Source organism: Sinocyclocheilus rhinocerous, unplaced genomic scaffold (genome assembly GCF_001515625.1).
Source record: "Sinocyclocheilus rhinocerous isolate Xijiao unplaced genomic scaffold, SAMN03320098_v1.1 scaffold861, whole genome shotgun sequence".
Taxonomy (NCBI): Eukaryota; Metazoa; Chordata; class Actinopteri; order Cypriniformes; family Cyprinidae; genus Sinocyclocheilus; species Sinocyclocheilus rhinocerous.
The window spans coordinates 317,302-340,558 of NW_015640043.1; the positions used below are offsets into that span (position 1 = coordinate 317,302).

General features: G+C 35.5%; 1 protein-coding gene across 1 annotated transcript in view; it reads right to left on the reverse strand.

Moving 5' to 3' along the window:
• LOC107752302 (calcium-dependent secretion activator 2-like) overlaps window positions 1–23,257 on the reverse strand; it is a 170,120-nt gene that overhangs the window by 61,209 nt on the left and 85,654 nt on the right. The window contains exons 4-10 of the mRNA XM_016568240.1: window positions 20,010–20,090; window positions 18,475–18,705; window positions 18,043–18,164; window positions 8,310–8,421; window positions 7,734–7,873; window positions 1,363–1,429; window positions 513–621 (exon numbers count right to left, since the gene is read on the reverse strand). Of these exons, the coding sequence (XP_016423726.1) occupies window positions 513–621; window positions 1,363–1,429; window positions 7,734–7,873; window positions 8,310–8,421; window positions 18,043–18,164; window positions 18,475–18,705; window positions 20,010–20,090 (862 nt within the window). The remainder of the gene's footprint in view (window positions 1–512; window positions 622–1,362; window positions 1,430–7,733; window positions 7,874–8,309; window positions 8,422–18,042; window positions 18,165–18,474; window positions 18,706–20,009; window positions 20,091–23,257) is intronic.

Below are 23,257 nucleotides of genomic sequence, written 5' to 3' on the forward strand. Positions count from 1 at the left end.
GCATATATTATGTAAACAAAAACTTTTATTTTGTATGCGATTAATCGTGTGTGTATATATATATATATATATATTACATTTATTAAATATACTTGTTATTAGTTTTATAAATAATCGAAAATAAAAAAAGTATAATTTACAACAAATTATAGGTATTCATAATACATTTAATATTTATATGTATTAAATATACATGACAATGTATACTTTATAACATATATAAAAACTTTTAAAATATTAGAATATTATGAATCTTCATATTTTATTCCCATGTAATTTCGTTCTCTGTAATTGAATAGATTCTAGTTTTCAGAATATTTCATACCCACTTCATTTCAAGCTCATAACGTGTGCATCTCTTTCAAAAGCAGCAAATGCAAAATTCTAATTTTAAACAGGTCACTGAAATTCATGTGAACTATGATTATTCATCCTATTTTGAAATAAAATCTAAACGGCCACATGAGCATTTGACTGAGTTATAACCCATTAGTGTTGAAGTGTGAGTGTACCTGGCTGCGGATCGGAGTAATCTACCGTATACCCGTCCAACTGCATCAGCTCATGCGGCTCGGACTTCTTCTCCCGGTAACTGCACATGGCAAATGTGTACTGACTCACCTGAACAACAGGAAAGAGAGGAGATCATCTTAACACAATCACGATTTTTGTCCTAAATTGTAAAAAAAAAAAAAATTCTATATTTGTGTGATATACATAGCTCAAAAATGTGTGTAAATTATGTCATAAATACAGTACAAATACAGGTAACACCAAATGAAAACAAGGAATTTTTACATTTTATGCAAGGATTTATTGTGGTACTTTACTCAAATTTACCAATTAAAAATAATTATGTCCCAATGTCCTCTGACTGGTCAGCCATATTTTATGTTATGTTATTTTTATTGATTTATTTGTGTGTGTATGTGTTATTAAATTAAACAAGAGAACCAGCTGATTCATATGATACCACTTCTGTCATTTTACATTCAACATGTTTGCAAATCAAATTATAAACCATTCCTTAAAACTGTATTTTTTTTTGTAAAATATTTAACACAAAAATAATGCCGTTATCTCAGAAGGCTAGTAGTCAGGAGGATAGTAATTTGTTTATTTATTTAATTAAACTGATAATCAACACTCTTTTACGCAAATAAATACAAAAAAAAAACTAGTTTTCCTTCAGAAAAACAACAAAAAACACAACTGCAAACACAAAATGCATGCAACGTTCAAAAATTCTAAGAATTTGTTTGCTGTTGCTGCTGCTGAAAAATAAATATGTATAATGATTTTTGACAAAAATCAAATTAAATTACATTTATATATAGAGTTGTAATTAGGAAATCTGCTCACCTGAACAAGCACAAAATATCTCCTCTTCCATCGCTTCCAGACTCTCTGGCCTAAGGCGTAAAGATACCTACAGAGAAAAAAATACATTATGATGAGTGTCATGGATTAATCAAATCGACAGCTGAAATGTCCCTTGATATTTTCATTTACAGACATGATTAAAAAAATAATCCTGTTAAAATATAACACCACATTCATGAAGCCATATAGGAAGTTTATGGACTTTAGTTGCTGTCATTCATTAATTCCTCAAGCGCCTGAATTCTGTCATGTCCACTCAATGACAGAGAGGGAAAAAACATCTTAGGCTATTGATTAAGCACACATTCTTAGAAATGTAACAAAAAAAAGGATGTGTGCAGAAATATGGGTGAGGTGAAATCAATTCCTCATAAATGGACACACAGTGCCTGTGGGGAAAAAAGCTCCAGTCAAGGTTGAGGGAGCAATGAGTGCATGGAAGCGGGCCAATCTGGGTTAACATGTGGCAGAGGTAATCATCCACTTGTGAAAGTGATTTTCAGCTCACTCTCCGACACCTTTCTGATACACATGATCCCATTTTGATGGCAACAATGGCCGGCTAACGGCAGGCAAGACGACCTCCGGGTGAATGGGCGCGTCGCAGGCACTTTCCAGCCGACTTCAGCTCAATCTGAACCGGAATAATAATAATAATAATAACGATAACAATAATTTTCTGAAGATAAACAACATTTGTTTGATTATAATAAAAGCCTTTATGGTTTCTTGCAAGTAGGCTAGTTTAGGTGGAAACGCAAATGCTGAATCTGAAGAGTCGCAATAATCGCATTTTAAAATGTTTGATATGATTAATTCAGAAATACATGTAATATTTCATTCCAGGAAAAAAACGAATTCTCAGAAAATGTGATAGGTACATATTACAAATCATAATAGCCTAAATCATAACACTGGCTAAATAAAACATCCTTAGGTCCCTGAAATATGGAGTCAGACTCATTCTCTTAAGCTACTATGGTTTATTATTTTTTCTAACCTACACAGTAAAAAGCACTCAACCTTTTTGCATAAATACTTAATTTACAAATAACCTGTTCTTCTCAGCGTTCGTTAACATCCCGGAAAAGTCAATAGGTTTATCACTCAGATAAATTGCATGATGCAAGTTTATGATACTGTATTGAGCTTTTAAACACAATACAAATGTTAACCTAACAATTTATGTCAATATGAATGTAAAATGTAAAATTAAACACATTAAGAGATCACTTTGAAAAAAAAGTGGCAATAGATGTTAATGTAAGTGGATATTACAATGGTTGCAGTGCCCCCATGTGGTTTTAAGGCAGTATTGCAGAAAACATTTTTCATTGGGCCTTATTTATGAAACACAAGCAGAACTGATTTCTCTGTAGATTTAAAATAATGGTATTTTTAAACTGGGATTCAGTTTAGTGCCTTATGTAAAAACTGATTCACAAATGATTTGCTTAGAAATGTGTTATTGAATTTTTCAGTACATCGTTCCTTTGCTCTTAAACCAGTATTGTTATTGTTAACTAAAAGTAAATCTATTTAAAACAAAATTTAATTAAATAAATAGATGAAAAATGTAAAGGAAAATTAGAAATTCTGCCTTGGCAACTTACTTAAAGAAATATTTTTAAGTACTAAAATTACAGTAATAAAACTAAAACTGAAATATAAATTATGCAGGAAAGAAATCTTTAAAAATTTTTTTTACAAAAGCACATACAATTACTAAAACTAAAATTAAAATGAAAACTGAAAATATAAAAATGCAAGCCAATTCAAAACATTAATACATACTATAACTGTAGATAAATAATACTAAAACGCTGTATTAAACTCCCATTACATTGTCATATTGTTCTGTCTTTTAGTATAGGTAGTATAAAATATTGCATGCAATAACACAAATCAATGAGTCATGAATGCAATGTGTGGCTGTAACCGAAGGGTGAGGTTAAAAGAGATTTTTAAAATGCAAACGTGTAAAAAGGGCTTTAATGTGTGCCCTGGCCCTCAAACGAAAGAGGACAAAGATGGTTTTAAAGGGACACAAAAAGAATTAAAAATGGACCATGGGAGAGAAATTAAGAGCCAGTGAGCATAAGTGAGACAGAGACAGACTGTGATCAGACTCGAGCTGGCAGCTCTCTCTCTCAGGGCCATGGTGGGGTCACTCCACAAAACTGAATGGCTCCCAATTCTTCAGTCGCTCTGCTGATAAACAGATGGCTTCTTTTAATGGGGTGCAATCAACCTGAAAATCTCCCCACCGATCGTTCTCTCTCTCTCTTCCCATGCACTGGGACAGTCATCAGGTGTTTGTTTTCGTGGATGTGTGTGGGTATATGAGTAATTGGACAAAACCTAAGACTAAAATGGTATGATTTTGGTCTTACAAATCTCAAATGAGTATCATAAGACCAAAAAGCATCATGAATTTCAGCCTGTTCCTCACACAAATGTGGCTTTAGAAGATTTGGAATATGCTGCACGAGTCAAATGGTGCATATTCTGGTCCTCCTGGGAAGTTTGTATTTACGAGTTGGGAAATCGTAATTACGACGTCAGATGCGTTCAAGTCACTTTGGTCAGATGGAAATGTAACTTTCCTACAATAAATTTCTTCAATGTTTTTAAACTCTACTTATAAAATGGATAGTTCCGGTCCTTGAATCTGATTGGCTGAGCTACGGTCGAAGCTGTTGTAAATTACTCTACAAACATACACCTTTGTTTACTTCTGTGTGTTGCTCAGCAACCACTTTGTTGAACTTTGAAGAATACTGTTTTTATTTATATCATTACACTTTATTTGCTCTGTTTTATTGTGTGAAACCTTACTACGTATATGGAATAACCGTTTTATAACAGCTAAGGGGGTTTTAGGCACTCCGCTTCGCGTCACCTTAGCTGTTATAAATTCACTGTAAACCACGGCTTCTTGGGGCTTATTGCTTTATTTTACAAAATGATTAATAACGAATGTACACTGATTTTTTGTTTTATGTTTTCATTCACGTTTTGAAAGTGCTGCAAACTGAATTGTTATTTCATAGTACATACATATTCCATAGAAATTGTACAGTCAAAATACTAATGTATTTTTGCACGCAATTCACATATTTTATTGTAAATGAAAAAAGGTCATTAATTACAACGAATTTACAATCAATACAGACACTGTATCCATTTTATCCAACATCTTTTCTTGTTGACAGGCTTCCAACTTGCAAACCCTGGGCTTAAAGAAAGGTAAGAATTTCTTACTCATAATTACAACTTTTTGGTGGCATTCATGTACAGTAAATATGATCTTTCTGACATATTTATAAGTCGAAAAGTTGTTATTACAACTAGTTGCATTTAAGTCACTGCGGTCGGAGCGAGATGGAGATGTAACTTTTCAACAAAAATCAATATTTACAAATTACTTTTTATTTGCTTTTTATATTTCATCATTTACTACAAAATTATGAATAAAGAATGCTCATCAGGTGTTTTTTTATTTTTATTTTTTTCAATTTATTAATGTGTTGTAATTTTAATCATATATTCTATCATAATTGTACAATACTATCGTATTTTGGTTATTTTGGTAACACTTTACAATAAGGTTTCCTTTGTTAACATTAGTTGACTAAAGTAGTTAACAGGAACTAATGAAAATACTTCTAATATTAGTTAATGTTAATTTCGACATTGTATCTGTTAATATTAGTTAATGGACTTCAACTAACATGAACAATGTATTTTTATTAATTAACATGAACAAGGATTAATACATACTGTAGAAAATGTCTTGCTCATTGTTAGTTACTGTTAGTTAATGCATTAACTAATGTTAACAAATTAACCATTAAAAAGACACTTGTATCCATTGCATCCGACTTGTTTAATATACGTCATAAACTCTGAACCTCAGGGCTTAAAGGAACACTCCACTATTTTTGAAAATAGGCTCATTTTCCAACTCCCCTAGAGTTAAACAGTTGAGTTTTACCGTTTTCGAATCCATTCAGCTGATCTCCGGGTCCGGCGGTAGCACTTTTAGCTGTAGCTTAGCATAGATCATTGAATCTGATTAGACCGTTAGCATCTCGCTCAAAAATGACCAAAGAGTTTCTATATTTTTCCTATTTAAAACTTGACTCTTCTGTAGTAACCGTGTACTAAGACCGACTGAAAATGAAAAGTCGCAATGATATTACGCAGCGCCTGAAAATAGGCTTATTGGAAGTTACCTAGCTGGGACTATTTTTAGGCACTGCGTAATATCATTGCGCCTGCTGCACCCATGGTACGGCAGCAAAGTTCCTTGATTATTACGCCGGAATGAGAGTATAGTTCCTAGCCATATCAGCTTAGAAAATCGCAACTTTTCATTTTCCGTCAGTCTTAGTACACGATGTAACTACAGAAGAGTCAAGTTTTAAATAGGAAAAATATAGAAACTCTTTGGTCATTTTTGAGCGAGATGCTAACAGTCTAATCAGATTCAATGATCTATGCTAAGCTACATTCGGTTGAATGGATTCGAAAACGATAAAACTCAACTGTTTAACTCTAGGAGAGTTGGAAAATGAGCCTATTTTCAAAAATAGTGGAGTGTTCCTTTAAAGAAAGTTTAGATTGTTATGAATTGTGGTGGCATTCATGTGCGTTCAACTCGGAAATGTGATCTTTCCGACATGACTTGAATGCACCAAATGACTATTTTCAAATATTATTCATTAAAAATATTGTCTGAAGGGTCTTATGAAAAACAAAAACAGGAGTGAGAAAATAAAAACAGAATTTTTATTTTAGGGCTAATAAATAAATGTTTCAGCACATCTGTGTGAGAACGGTGAGTAAGTTTGTGTCTGTCTGAGCGCGTAAGTGGTCCTCTGCAATGTCTTGTGAGGTCCGTTAAAAAGGTAATTCCAGGTTGAAGAGGCTTCTGCCAATTAGAGCAGGACTCTCAGGGAGCTGCTCTATAAAGGAATCGCACAGGGCCTCTGTGTAATTAGCAGGCTGATGGCAGTGATGTGACCCCTGACCTCGCCCCGCTGAGGGAGGCACCCCAGCAGCTGGTCCCGCACATCTTCACTGCTGCTACTCACTTTTGGAAACTATGGCATTTACTGACAGGGCTCATTCTGGATTAGTAAATACAGACAGTCAGAAGGATCTGTAATCCGTTTTTCCTCCCTTGTTATTTTATTGCTTTAACAAATACCAAATCTGAATTCTTTACCAGCAAATAAAAAAAAAGCTTATGTTATAATGCTTTCTTTTAAATATTTTATTTACTTGTTTAATGGTGCCAGATTTTTATTTAATGTTTTTAATTTTGCTATTTTTTTTAATGTTTGCTATTTACTTTTTAATTTGTAATGTGTTTTACTCCCTTGTAATTTTGTTGCTTTTAAACATACCAAAACTGAATTCTTGAACAGCAAATTAAAAATAAATACACTTTTTTTTAAATTTTCTTAAGTTTTTGTTTACTTATGTTTAATATTGGCAAACTTTTATTTAACATTTTTTAATGTTGCCATTTATTTGAATGTTCAATATTTAATTTGTAATGTGTTTTCATCTCTTGTAATTTTGCTTAGAAAATACCAGAAAATACCAAATCTATATTCTTTGATCAGCAAATTAATTTAATAAATGTTATTGATTTGTATACATTTAATAATAAAAAAAAGGTTTTAATTGTTATAAAATTCAATTGTTATAAAATTTTTATTTAATGTTATTTAATGCTGCTATTTATTTGAATGGTCATTTTTTTATTTGTTTTTTTATTATAAAAATATTTTTTAAATGAACAAATAAATAAACAAAGAAATAAATCAATAAGAGATGTAATATATAGAGCCAGTGTTTCCTGAGGGGCTCCTGGAAGTCCAAGGAAATGTAATGTGTCAAATGAGGAGACTCGCAAGAATAATAAATGAACACAAGGTGGCACTAAAACCACAATTTTTCCAATGCACCTCATTCATTTAAACTTACAGTACTTCTTGCTGAATGGGGTGTTTTTTTTCCTTATAAGAAAAAAAACCATTCAATCAAATGCTAACCAAATTTGATATATAATCTACACACACACTGACACATACCATTACCATCATTACAAGTTCACTTTAAGACTTACATATTTATTCTATATTTATATAATAATTAAATGATTATTTCTGTGAGAAATGACCAGTATATTATTCAATAAAACTAATTTATCCATGGAATTTCTATTTGTAGTTTTAATTTGTGCATTGTTTTTTTTTTTTCTCATGGCTTATATAACAACACATGAGGACGTTCAGATCCTGGAGGTCAGGTTGTGAGCATCATTACAGACGTACCCGCTGTGCTTCATGTTGGGGGGTTTGTCCATGCGAACTACCAGTTTGATTTTCAGATCCACGTCTTGGCTGTTCTTAGGCACTACCATCTTGTGCAACTCTGCCGCTTTGGGCCCGTTTGTGGTGGGGTGAAGGACCACCTGGACAGAACGAGAGAAAGTAAGAGAGAAACACATTATTAGGACCGATACACCTGGATGGGCAGCTGGAGAGATAGGCGTGAAAGAGATGATTGGAGACAAGAGAAAAAGAGGGTTAGACTGATGAACGGAGCGAGACGGCAAGAGAAAATAGATGGAGGAGGTGCAGTCTGTTTGGTGCGAGTCTCTAATGGGGAGTCTCCATCTGTTACTCTGGGAGCGGGAGCCCTAATGACTAGAGATTTCCTCGCTTGTAGCTCACTTTCCCCTCGCACACATACAAACACATGTGTACGCACATCAAGGTTCACACACTGTGTGCAGAACATCTGTTCCTGTAACATCAGCCAATAATTGAGCACATTGTGCAGATCGAACGCAGAGGAGGTTTGATGTAAACCTCAGCGGTGGACGAAAGGACAGACTCTCATCTCACCCTTCCCAGCTCTTTGTCCTCCAGAGCCAGGACTCCAGTGCTTTCAGTGAAGAGTTTGACTTTGACCGCTGGCAGGGGGTGTGTGGTGGTGAAATCTCCTTGTGTGCCCCACCTGTAGCAGAAGAAAACAAATCAGCCGTCACAATAGGAGACTTCATTTTGCATTCACCACTTCCCCAGATTCATGATGAAGTGCCTGCTGAATATTTCCTGTCTTTGTTTGATCAAATTAGTGTGTGGGATGGTAAAGTATCTATTTGCTTTTGTAAGACTTTGCTTTTGTTGTCTTGTGTTTGTTCTTTTTTTTTAGTATTATTAAACACTATTTATAAAGCTCAAATTAAACGCACAAAACGTCTTGTTTTATATTTATATTTCGGTCTCAAAATTAATCTATAGCCTATGTAACTACTTGAGGGGTGGGCTGAAGTTTGAAGCCTTACTCTTAAAGCAAGAAAATTAGACTTTACTCCAAAAGCTACAGTATATGACTCAAAAAAAAAAAAAAAAAAAGGCTCCAAAAGTAAAACATAAAAACTAATTTTGACTCCAAACAAGAATTCAGTTTTGGTTCAAAAACAAGCCAATAAAACATGACTTGACTCCAAAAACAAGACAAAAAAAAAAAAATGTAACTCCAAAAAACAAGACATGACTCCAAACACAAGACTTAAAACTTGACTTGACTTCAAGACAAAAGACATAAAAAAACAATTTTGACTTCAAAAGAAAGACTTCACTCTAAAAGCATGAGCTAAAACACAGCTTGACTTCAAAAACAAGCCTTTAAAACATGACTTGACTCTTCAAGCACATCAAGGACATAAAAACATATTCTGACTAAAAAAACAAAAAAAAAAACAAGAATTGAATTGAATACAGAAGCAAAACTAAAAACATGACCTGACTTCAAAAACAAGGCTTAAAACTCAACTCTGACTCCAAAAGCAAGACAAAAAAACAACACATTTTTACTCCCCTCCACCCAAAAAACATGTAAAAACACAACTTGAATAAAAAACAAAAACAAATTCTGACTCCAAAACTAGACACAAGACACAAAAGTCAATTTTTGACCTAGAAAATTTGACAAAAAAAAAATGACTCCAAAAACAAAACTTTAAAACATGGCTTGACTCTAAAAACATGACTTAAAAACAAATATTGACTCTAAAAGCAAGTCTGTCAGGGAAGTTGGTAAAGCATGACTGAGTCGATTTTATGTATGGCATGCTTGCATATCAGGCTGTCAGTGTACGTCTGTGTGTGAGTTTCTGAGATGGGATCACTACAAAAAAAAAATATTATAATTACGATATATATATATATATATATATATACAGTGGTGTGAAAAAGTGTTGGCCCCCTTCCTGATTTCTTATTTTTTTGTTTGTTTGTCACACTTTAATGTTTTAGATCATCAAACAAATTTAAATATTAGTAAAAGATAACACAAGTGAATTTAAATTAGTTTGATGATCTGAAACATTAAAGTGTGACAAACATGCAAAAAAATAAGAAATCAGGAAGGGGGCCAACACTTTTTCACACCACTGTATATATATATATAGAGCTGAGTAAACACAGCAACATAATCAAACTAACTCTCTCTCTCTCAAGCGGGCCAACAGTTGCTTGTGGCAAATTGACTGTAGGAGTCGGCTCCCACATCTAATTCAGTTCTTCTGCTTTCTAAAGCAATAAACCCCAGACAGTTTTTGAATGTCATATGGCAAGCCAAGCATGTTTCCTCTATAGTATAAGCACTAAAACGAGGTAACTGTACAGTATGTACACTTGGCTGAGCTGATAACATATGAGATCTGTACAAACTGATGAAGAAGGTACATGCTTCAGCAGAACAAAAGCTGGAACCAATGAATCTCTTGAATCAATTTAATCAATAAATTCCTAAATTCCTGTGTGATTCAGCACACAGACACACTCGCACATCTTTTAACAGTTAGTCTAGACTGCGTCTACAACAAACACTGAGTCACAATGCTGAATCACTGTCTGGCTATACCTTCTTTGGTGTCTGAGCCTCTGTGTGAATCCTGGCTAGGTGTCCATCAGCCTTATGATGTTACCAAGGAGGTGTGCAATATCTGAAGATCCGATAGCATTCCCATTCATCTCAATGGGCTTTAGTCAGAATACAAGACGTCAATGGAGAAAGATGCTCTTTGCAGCCAGTTACAGGATCTACCAGCAGGGGGACTCATGGTAACCAGCCAAACCTTGATCCCTTGAGGTCGACACACCAAACTGGCAATGAAGAACTAGTGGTGACGAAAGCCAACTGTGTTGTCACCTCGCATGTGCCTGGGCTAAAAATTCACGCTTGAACACACTACAAAGACTAGATGCAAAACACGTTTTGCACCTGCATGAGAGGAAATAACTGTCTAGCAGCAGGTGGCAATAGTCTATATTCGTTATTCAAAAAGAGAAACCGAAATCAGGACTGCGGAACTACAAACCGCAAACAAAGCAGGACTTTCTTACTATTTCTTACCATCTTTCAAGAGCAAGTGTTTTGTGTATCCCGCGTTGAACACCCCGAGAACACAAAAAAAAGATTGGGGATGTACTGCTGTGTTACAGTGGAAAAAAATAATTTTAACTACTGATTCTTTGCAGCCTAATCCTTTGGAAGTGAAAATAAAATGAATTTACTTTCACAGCGTAGGACACAGTGTCTTCACATGATGTTTACCACACGAAAAAGCTACAGTGTTTGAGGGCGGGTCAGGTTGTTTCCGGCCGGCCAACGTAGAACAACGTAGAACATTATGCAAATGTGTTACCTCATGCCGTGTAGCTGTCACAGAAGTAGGATTCAAATTACTGACGACTTGTTTAGGCTGTTCAGAGTTGATTCTTTGATTTGGAGAGACAATAACTTTATCATGCACTTTCGGCTTTACAACTTTGCAGATCATTTACATTCACATACAGCTACAAACTGCATGATAGGCAATTTTCAAGACACAGTGTCTTCACATGATGTTTACCACACGAAAAAGCTACAGTGTTTGAGGGCGGGTCAGGTTGTTTCCGGCCGGCCAACGTAGAACATTATGCAAATGTGTTACCTCATGCCGTGTAGCTGTCACAGAAGTAGGATTCAAATTACTGACGACTTGTTTAGGCTGTTCAGAGTTGATTCTTTGATTTGGAGAGACAATAACTTTATCATGCACTTTCGGCTTTACAACTTTGCAGATCATTTACATTCACATACAGCTACAAACTGCATGATAGGCAATTTTCAAAATGGCATAATGGACCTTTTTTTTTTTTTTACATTTCTGGGTCATCATAGTTGGGTTAACTTGAAGAGCATTGAATGGGAGAGTACCACAAATATATATTTTTGCATTCCCATTTGCTCAAATAGCAAACGAAAAACTCCACGATAGTGTTTTCGTGACTTTCAATAAAAGGAAAAAATTGAGGGAGACTGATAACGGCAGTCAGAAGAGAGAACGATGTCAAATTTACTGTCCCTCCCATAGACGCTGCATTAGAAACCCCCTTGCATTAGCGTAAACTGTTTTTTTTTTTGTAATTTGACGCAAAGGTGATATAATACAAAGAATAGTGTTATAAATGTACATACATTTAAAAAAAAAAAATACAAATATGCAAAACTTTCGAGGATTTACGATGCTGATGACCGTTAAACGCGTCATCACAGTCTTGTGAAAAGGGTCCATAGGGGCACTTTAATAGTCACAGAGGTAAAACTGTCCATCATACACTAAATGACTGAGGATCACACACTACCAGACTTTCAAGTTGTTCCGATCACAACAAAGTCACGCAGAAAGGTGCATCTTGTTGCTAGGAGACGTGTGACAAATGAAAACAATGTGTGTTCTAAAATCGGCTCAAAATATCCAACATGTTTGATATCCTCCGACTGTATTGAATTAAAGCTAAAAAAAGCTAAAAGAAAGCTTCGTCTGAAGCAAAAAAAAAAAAAAATCAGAGTCAGTGACCATCGTACTCTATGTGATTTTCTATTAAATCTATCAACTCAAATCGGCAGGCTGGCTCTGATTTTCGGCAACTAGCGTCGTCTTATCCAAACTGTAAATCGGGGGAAAATAGGGGCAAAAATCGTGTTGTGTATTTCAGCCTTTAGATGCTCAGGTAAGATGATGTAAAACTTGAGCAGCTTTCTCTGTGTGTGTCCTCTTTACTTTGTTATTTACTCGCTTTCAAATGCTTTTCTCGATTTTTTTTTCGTTAACTGGCTCGTTAAGCTGAACAGCCAATCAGAGTGATCTATCTCACCGACTGCCTGACGCAATTCAACATGCACAATCGGCCAAATAGCAGGTGACAGGCTCCGACTAGTGCTGTCATTGCGGAATACACCACAAAATCTGAGTTGAAAATTGTTTTCATTTTTTTGGAGCCATTTCGTCCTTCCGGTTGAAACTACTTCAAGGAAAGTGATGTATATGCGTTAATTTGGAGTGGTGATTGGCTGCTGTGGCTGGAGAGTACGAATCTACGTCATCAGTTTTCAGAGCTTTTCTCAGTATTATTCATGAGAACGTACCCTTATGCTCCAATCACTGTGCTGTATTATGCATGAGGTCGTATTACAGCAGAGAATATAAAATCTCATGAAAGAGCTTCCGTGCTGTCAGTTCACCACTGTAAACATGACCGTGAACATATTTAATCTTCTCTTGTGCTCTAAACATGAACCAGCACCGTCTAAGCGTACATATCACGTCTTCTTCAAAAGAAATATGTGTAAGTAAGGGCACTGATACAGCGGTATGTCATATCATGAAAGCGATGACACAACAGATTATTGTGATACACAGCAAACAATGATATAGACCGAAAATCCAAAGAAGAGTAAAAAAAAAAAAAAAGAAGTAACTATGCCTTTTTTCTTTCTGTTTTAAACTGATGTGTGTCATTTGTTCAGACACTTTAGTACGGGATAATGTGAAAATATTACAACTTTTAAATGTTCCTTCTTCATTTTTCATATAGACCAATATCTCTGCTGATTTGCTCATTTTTAAATAATTAATCAAAACATTTCTATTTGATTTGTTCATGAGAGTTGTTTGTAGTCTCTAATGATAAGATTTCTTGAGAGTTCGTTGTCATTATTATTATATTTTTAAAAATACATCAAGTTGGCCCCTATCTCCGTTGTTGTTTATTTTCTCTCGTTCTCTGCTCATATTTTAATATTCATTTGTCTGTATAATGTGTGTTGTAGGTCTGTGTTTCATTGGTTGTTTTCTCCCCTCTTCCCACCCTCTACACTCCCACATTTCCACAGCTTTGCACGCCCGTTTCTGGAGTCTTTTTCAATTCTAAAGTGTGAAAGACCAGTGCTAAACAGGGGTTTCATAACACTTTAAAACTTAGTTGAAACAACTCTAAATATAAACAAAAAACAGATAAATGTTAACAGAAGCCTCAGACCACGAGCATCGGAATAAATTGAATAAAACAGCAGATTGACTGAATTGCATCAATAAGCTCATGTTTCACCTGACAAACTTTAGACATATGATAATGTTGATCTTTACACTTGTTTACATTTCAAGAGAGAGAACATTATGTGAACAAATGACATGCGGATCTTCAATACAAACCCGATCTAAACAGCACACCACTTGTGTGCATCGCTCTGTGTTGTGCATGCCAAATAACATCAATCCTAATAAATAAATGCCATTTCTTTTGTTTTCTTTTTTGCTGCTTTTTTATTGCTCCTTAATCATTTAAAATTGGGTTTCTGAATGTCACTTTCATATAAAAATACCTATTAAATTTTTTCATGATTAGCCAAGTATTATATTTCAATGGAAACTTATTTTTACCATTAGTTACATGAGGCACACAACAACATCATTGAAGGTATTGAAGATATTTATGGAGAGGTTACAACCTTCATGTTACACTCTGCCTTAAGAACTAACAGTGCAACCAAATTAAGTACAGAGTTAGTAACAAACAAGCTAGTAGCTACTAAGCCCCTAGGTGTGAATTTCACGTCCCAATTAAAGTAAGAACGACTTACTTATGAACGGCTGGTGCAACCCTACCCAACACTGAATTTCAGCTACAGCTGTTGCCAGTGACACAGCCAGAAAAGATCCTTCAGTCTTCACTCTGACTGACATTGTCTAGAGCCCAAATCTGCCTTGGGGAGCTTCACCAGTGGATGGAAATTTTGGGAGGTCTGTGGATGTTACTGCGATAAAACTGACCTCTCACCACCTAGAGGCTGTCCGAACCCCCCAAAACATAGGGAGGACTATTTATTAAGCAAACTGTTACCAAGGCAACAAAACAACAGAGCTTAGCATCTAATAAAAGTTAGATTGCTAAGATTAGTTCAATGATGCAATACCTTATTCACATTTAAAAGGATTTTCTAAATTTACTCACATTTGTTTGCAACATGTTCATGTCGACAGAACCAGGCACTGACATTATTTGGGAATTATTTTATTTCATCTAAGAGTACTTCTGCAAGGAAAAACGAAGCAGCATTCAAAGTATTTAAAAAAAAATACAAGTATAAACACCTTAAAGAAAATGGGTTTCATTATGCTTTCATTTGCAGGTAATGTGCACAAAGCCAATAAAAGACTTATAAAAAATGTCTAACGCCTTACTATAATGCTTTGCTGCCTTCTCTGTAACCACATTTCCAGGAAATGACATCACTGGCCAGATTAAAGCGTAATTTTTATTTAATTCTAACATAATGCAATCACATATGTCTGACATATATTCGATAGGAGCTTTCACTTGCAATACTCATTACATTGAAGAAGTGGTCATATAAAAAAATAAAAATAAAATAAATAAATGATATTTTACCTCCTTTATAATTTTAGTCAATATTTGTATTGTATAGTATGCTTTTCATGATAGGCCCCTTTAACAAAAATGGTCACATGCACGAATCTTGGGATCCGCAAGATCTGGTTCCTCTGTGCTAATTAACATCATACTGTGAGGTCAAATGTGAGCGTTATCGGATTGAACCACATGATTTCCAGCAGGTGACGGCACAATAAACACACTGAAATCATCTCACACGGCACTGATTCACCTTGACGAGATTACAAGCGACATTTCAATCTCGAGTGTCTGCTGGAGAAAAATGGGAATAATAGCTGTCTTAGAAATGTAATATAAGAGGGAAAAAACCCACAACAATTGGCATCCTTAATATAAGTGCACAATACAAAGTTGCCAATACCATGCAAAGTTGTAGTTAAGAAATGTATTACAGAGGCCATAACAGGAGGAAGCAATTTGTCCCTTCACAACTACTCCTACTTCACAACTACTCCACAAACAACAAATATAAAACCAAATCAACTAAAACCAATACGATGAAATCCAAAAATGTGAGTGAGAAGTATTAATTGTCTATGTGTTGACTGGAATAACTAATCCACGCTCAGGTAAACAATGTTACATAAATCATATACAATCCAGTTTCTTCTAGGTTGTGTCTCAGTAAGCTCCTTGTTAGTTAGTACACTGGCGAGGGAGTCTACAATTTCTAGGGCTGTCCAATGGTCAGAATTATTTGTTTCCTACTAATTCCCAGAATGCACCTTAAACAGTAAACATCAACTATATCCACTAGCGGAAATGTTTTTCAGTCTTATTAAGTGTCGTGAGGATGAGTGCAAATGCAGATGTATGAACACAAAGCCTCATTCGTCTTTAAAAAGGATTTTGTCTCTAGTGATCTCTCATCTCTAACGTGCATTGAAGGAAAAAATGTTGCAAACTTTATAAAAACTACTGAAAACATGCAAGACATGCATATTTTGTAATAGCATCGAAATTTTTAACAGCTAAAACGAAGATTCGTGTTGCAGGTATACGAGTCGTCAGTGTCCCAATCTTTAGTGCATCAAGGCTTTTGATAGAGTCCAAATTCATAAGGTGCATGATTTTTGGATAGTTCTATGAACATTTGCAGTCAAAATCAAGTCATTTTAATAGGAATCCATGCGATCAGGAATTCTGCAGATTTTGGGTTCAAGTAGATTTAGCTAATTTGCTGCGTTGACCAACAGAAAGCTGCTTGGTTTGCAACTTTGCTGAAATTTCTCTAACGTGACTGCATCCATAGTTAAGTAGGGAGCACGAGACACATTCCTAATCAACACTAGGCTTGCCGCGATAGACGCTGCTGACGGTGATACCGGTGTTAAGCCGCAAGACCGGTTACGTCACTTGCCCACCGGGTCACCGACCCCCACCGTCGTTTTGAGTCACAACCCTAATCAACACGAGCAGAAAACCTACACAAACGCGATTCTAGATGACTGCGATTCCAATTATTACGTTTCCGAGCTCACGGTCTACTTAATAAATATTATAACTTTGACTTGCATCATTAGTGCAGATACGCTATGGACTCAAAGAGACCCAGAGATTCATTTAACATTACAAAACACACTGCAGCCATTCATTCTGGGTTCAGCCACATTTGCACTTCAGAGCTGCGCAGCTGGCATATTTTCAATGTGTCTGCAGTGTCAAAACAAGTCACTACGCTAATGGGGAGCTGATGAGATAAGAGCGAATACATGTTCAAGGTCTGAAGATAAAAAGCAAGTGTGAGTTGTTCCCAACAGATTAAAATAGAGCAGTGACCTTAAAAAGGTTAAAGAGATTGGCACGTTGCGTACATATCTAAATAAAAAAATATTACTGTATAGGAAATGCTTTTAATTAAAAACATAACTGAACATGCTGTTAACCTACAGTGACATTCACATATATGCTATTTTTAAGAAATGTAGGAACATTTTGTAGAATAAAATACTCTATATAAAGATGTCATCTATTAAACAAGTTCACCAGGGAGAGCCTTTACCAGACTCTAATGTGTGGTTTCAACCTTTTTCCACTTCAGAGCAAAAATAAAACAGTTAATGGTGAGATAAAGTTAATAAATAAAATAAGAAATAAAGAAATACATCTCACATTGTGACATTTACAAGATTTAAAAATACAATTATCAGAAATAATGCCACAACTATGCCACTATGATATATAAAGCTGTCCATCTTCATGTAGTCTTGTTTTTGACCTTTATTTTTCATTTATGGTATAATACTGGATATGATATTGGATTTTTGACTCTTTTTTTGGCCTTGCATGACCCTGTTTGAGGATTGACCTTTGGATTTGCTAACCTTACCTTCCAGTTTACCTTAATTTAAAAAGTTAGAAGTTTTGAAAGTCTCAGGTTTGTAAGATTGTTTTTTTTTTTTTTTAAAGACATTTACTTGATCAAAAATATAGTACAAAAACATATATTATGAAATATTATTACAATTTGAAATGACTAATTTTCTATATGAATATAGTGTCAAATGTCATTTATTTCTGTGAAGTTGAATTTTCAGCATCATTACTCCAGTCTTTTTGTGAAAACCATTATATATTTTTTTTCTTTCATAATTCTTTGATGAATGGAAAGTTCACAAGAACAGCATTTATTTGAAATAGAATTTGATTGTAACATTATAAAAGTCTATTCTGTCACATTTGATCAATTTAATGTGTCCTTGCTGAATAAAAGTATTATTAAATAAAATCTTACTGGCCCCAACCTTTTTGAACGGTAGTGTGTGTATATAACACCAGTATATATCATGTTAAGGGCTCTTATTCGTATCGTTGTGATCACTATACTCACTGTGGTCTGGAGGCCTCGGCTTGATCCGTCTGGAGCTTCTCTCCTCCCTCCACCTCCATGGTGCAGTACACGATCCGGTTAGGAGCAACGGATTTCAGTCCCTGCACCTCAATGATCACAATCTGAGCAAAAGGCACAAGACCACATGATTAGACTTCACGTGACATTTGAAAAGCATCCAAAGAGCGACAATTTAAATTTCTTATTTTTGTGGAAGTGCTTTTTGACAACTAGCTGTTTAAACAGCCCACTGACTAATCTATTATAAAATAAAATGTAATTTTGAAAATCTGAATTATGTTTTTTTTATTCAACCATTCAAATGCTTTGTAGCTGTGACGCTTGTAAGACTGCACGCAAAATGAAAACCATCACAGCCATCAAGGTTATGGTGAACTGTGAAGCAAAGATGGCATCTTTCTAAATATCTACCTCCAGAGAAAACGTCAGCACTACGTCAGATTTGGAGAGAGGCAAGTCGTTCTCATCGCCGATGTCCAGGAAGCTGTTCATGGGTGTGAGTTTGGGCTTGATTTTGGGCTTGAAGTCTTTGGCCACAGGCTGGCTCTCCAGGTTAGCCATCAGCAGGTTAACGGATGACCTGAGCTCCTCCACGTACATCATCTCCATGTCTTTGGAAATAAACTTTGGAAACTTCCTCTCCTATCAGATGCAGCAGGAAACAGGATGAACACTGTGACTTTCAGGTACCCGTACAGTTGATTCAACCTTAAAAGTTAGTCAAAAATGTATTAAATTTTTGACATATATTAATACTAAAATTTATATTTTATGTGGGAAAATGTGTTTTTTTTAAATACATTTTTTATTGTTGTTTATATGATATTATTTTTATATATTATTTACTCATGCAATATGACTGATTAATCAACGATACACAAAAAATAGCCTATTTTTGCGATTTTATTTACTCAGGGTTTCTGCAGACTTGAACAAATTAAATTTAAGACTTTTTAAGACCTTTTTAATACCACCTTATATGAAATTTAAGACCTAAACCTGTAATGGAAATACACATTTTATTACATACATATATGTAATATTTAATGTGTATAAATTAAAAAGAAAACAAAATATCAATGCTGTAATAAATGGTATTTATTACTATGATATACAGTGAACTTTTAATGTCAGCAGACAATATTCCATACAAAATATCAGGCCTTATATTAGGAAAACGTTATTTAAGACATTTTAAGACTTTTTAAGGACCCGCGGACACCCTGTTACTTTTAAGTCCACAGTGCAATTTTTTTATTTATTTATTTTTTTTCGTATTTACTAGTTTTCTTACTCCGTTTTATGTATAAAGTTTTTCAAGTTTATTTAATGGTTCTGAATGAGTCCACAATGTGACTGACTTAGTACACAATATGCTAAAAATAGCCAAGCCAACAATATTTTTTGCAAAATAGTGTTTTTTATTATATTTATTTTTATTCTTATTTATTTATTGTATTATGTTTTTATTATTTACTGTGTAGCTCTGAATGATTCACTGACTTAGTCCACAATATGCTATATTAATTTACTTACTCCATAATGTCTCTGAATGAAAAATGATGAACTTATATATATATATATATATATGCAAAATATTGTTAAAAAAAAAAAAATTCTTTGTTGTTGTTATTGTATATTATTTACACCGTAATGGATCGAAGTCTGATTCTAAACTGTTAACTCAACAGCGAGTTCTAGACTTATGTGAATCTTTTTAACGAACTCATCAAAAAAGAACTGATTCATACGATTCATTTGTCTGTGAGCCATGTGTGAAGGAAACACTGACGTGTACTCATATGGACGCACACAAACAAAAGTTATACACTTAGTCCACATTTAAATCTGTAAGAAAAACAAACTTGTCATATCTGATCCCATTTTTTAACAGCAATGTTTAGATGTTTTTACCATAAAGACAGAAACAGGTTAAGGTTTCTTACTCTGGCTATTTTCTCAGCCAGCTGCAGTCGCCCGTCCAGCTCTCTGCGAATCTGCGCTGCCTGCTCGTCCACATTGTCCAGCTGCACGGAGAACAGGAGACAAAGCTTATCTATATGACACGGCTTACTAAACCCATTACCCACAGGTAGATCTAGATAGATCAAAGTTGACCGTGGTGAAATAACAGGGAAGATGAGCTTAATAACTACCATGATTAGTCACGTAATCTCTTTTGATCCTCGTGAAATAGCAGTGGTACTTGGACGGGCCATACCGAGGAGATATGAGATCATAAAAACGTTTAATGTCTTTATCTGTTCACTGAGCGGCTCTGGCATGCCCTCAAATGAAGCGTTTTTGGAGTGTGAAACACACACACAAAGTGACACACAAACACACCCACACAGCACTGCTGGCATATTGTCAACACAGGGTTTCCTCACCATGAGTGGGAAATCTCTCTGTATCACGCGCACAGACATACACAAACACAGACACACACACACACACCACCCCCACTGGAGCACTGTTTCCACTTGATAAGCTCTTCTCCCTTCGGCGGCAGTAGGATGGACTCCGCTCCCATTTCACGCTGAACTATTGCTGCACCATACTAGCTCACTCAGAAAGTTTTTTTTTTTTATTAAGTGGTACTCATACTTTGTGATTTGAACAAACCCCTGACCCTCAGAATTAGGTAACTAGCCCCACATCTTTTGTGCAACAGATACAGGAAGTAGTATAGGACCGTGCAAGCTTTGGATTTGTTGATGGAAGCAATCTATTCAATGTTCTGATCATCATTCTGAATCGGATTCTTACATTAAGTCATATGAGATCAAATGACTATTTTTTATTGTTGACGCTGTAATAATGTCGACTAATCGTTTCAGCCCTATATTATTTCCTAGCTTTTTGGCTAGTAAGAATCCAAAGATATGTATACGTAGATGCCTTATTAGCTGCTGTTTCTATAGGCTGCTGTATGTACACCATCCGCCATACTGGAACAGTAAAGCTGATTCATGAACAATCGAGAGTAAGTTGACTGTGTGCCTGCAACAGTAGTTATTCGCATGCTTGAATATCTATATCGGCTTCAGCAGTTGATTTTGCTAAACTAACACAAGATGAAGGTGCTAGCTAACACGACATTAAAAAGTTACCATAGTTTAAAAACCTGTGATATTGAGTTAATACATGTTAAAAACACATTCTCACCTGTCAAAGATTATCTTATATATTTTCTCTCTCTCAGCAGTTTTCACAACCAGAGGCTGCACAGTTGTGGCATCTTGAACTCATAGGTTTTTACTGTGAGTGCCAATACGTTGGTCAAATGTGGAATCTACCTATATATATCTATTGTAAAAAAAAAAAAGTAATCACTCAGAACAGTCTAGCAACAACCAAGGATATAGCCGTTTTTCCACTATCGGGCCGAACAGTTCTCTTTGCTTAACGGTTCCATTCCGTGCCGATCCGGGCCAGTCAGCAAGGATACGGTTTCATTTTCCACTGTGGTGCTCATAACAGAGCTCTTTGGAATGTAATACAAATGCGTCAGTCATTGCCTTGGTAACGCAAGTGTAACGTAAACAGCAATATGGACGATGATCAGATATTACTGTTTTTGGGACTCCTTTTTTATCCGATATTTACTTAGCTAAATAACAGAAAAAAGGACCGAACGCTTGATGCCAAAAAATAAAATAAAGAGAAGGCAACGACGGGTATAATATCAGTAAGCGCAAATGTTTCCTCCACAGACCAAACTGTCTCAGACATTTTTTCCCCTTTTTTTTATTGAACTATTAGTAGCTGTTTACTTGGCTGTTTGATCAAATAGCGCGCTGGAGAATCTGGTAGCCAGGCACGTCACGCACACGCACACGCACACGCACTCTACCATCACTGCTCAGCAAGGTTGTCTAACCGTGCCGAGAATTCCGGGCCAAGAAGGGTTTGTAATCGTGCCGCGCCGTACCAGGTTCATGTGGAAATACAACTGGAACCGTACCTGACAGTTCTTAGAACTGTTTGGCCCAATAGTGGAAAAGCGGCTTATGATACCAATCACCCAGAACCCTTTAGCCGGTGCATAGCAACCACTTAGCAACCACCTAGAAGACCCTAGAAACCACCCAGAAAACGGTAGCAGATGCATTGCAACCACCTAGTAACCACCCAGAACACCCTAGTAACATCCAGAATACTTTATAAACCAACCTGAACACCCTAGAGGCCACCCAGACTACACTAGCAGCAACCTAGTAACCACCCAGAACACCCAACCAACTACCTAATAACTACACAGAAAATCTTTGCAGGTGTATAGCAACCACCTAGTAATCACCTAGAACACCCTAAAAACCACATGCTGTAGTAACCACCCAGAAAATCCAATAAACCACAACACAACACCCTAACAACCACCTAGTAACCACCAAGAACACACAATAAAGCATTCACAACACCACAGAAACCACCAAGAACACCCTAAAAACCACTTAGTAACCACCCAGAAAACGTTAGCATGTGCGTAGTAAATACAATAAGCACCCACACTCTGTAAACCACCCAGAACATAGTATAGGCACCCAGAACACCCTAGCAACCATCTAGTAACCACTTGGAACTCCTTAGCAAAACCAGAACACCCAAATAACCACCCAAAACACCCTTTAAACCATCCACAACACTAGGGGTGGGCGATATACCAGTAGACTAGACACGATTAACCGGTAGAAATTTGTCAACCGGTAGAAATTTTGGGCTATCGTCTCTATCGCGGTTACACGCTCACATGACGTTGCTGTGCTACGTGGTCACGAAAACGTATTGTTTGTATGCGTTTTTAAGCACTGCGGTTTAGGGCTGCCACTAACGACTATTTTTATAATCTAAATGATTTCCCGCAAAAAAATCAACAATTTTACTTAAGAATATTTTATTAAACTATATTTTATTAAACCAAATGAAATCCAAATTTCTATGAAATCCTTTTTTAAAGCAAAAGTAAAGTGCAACATAGAGTGCAAGAAGCAAGTGTCCATCTCATAGTCCAAATCACTGAAATCAAAGTTCAGTATTATAGTGTAAGAATGACAACATATCTAGTGTTCTAGTGTACTAATAATAAAATTATAATAAAAAACACTTTTTAAAGGAGTATTTACCAGAAATGTTATTTACCAGAATTGATTTAGGAGAAAAATGTAAATGTGCAGTATTTCTGAAAAAAAAA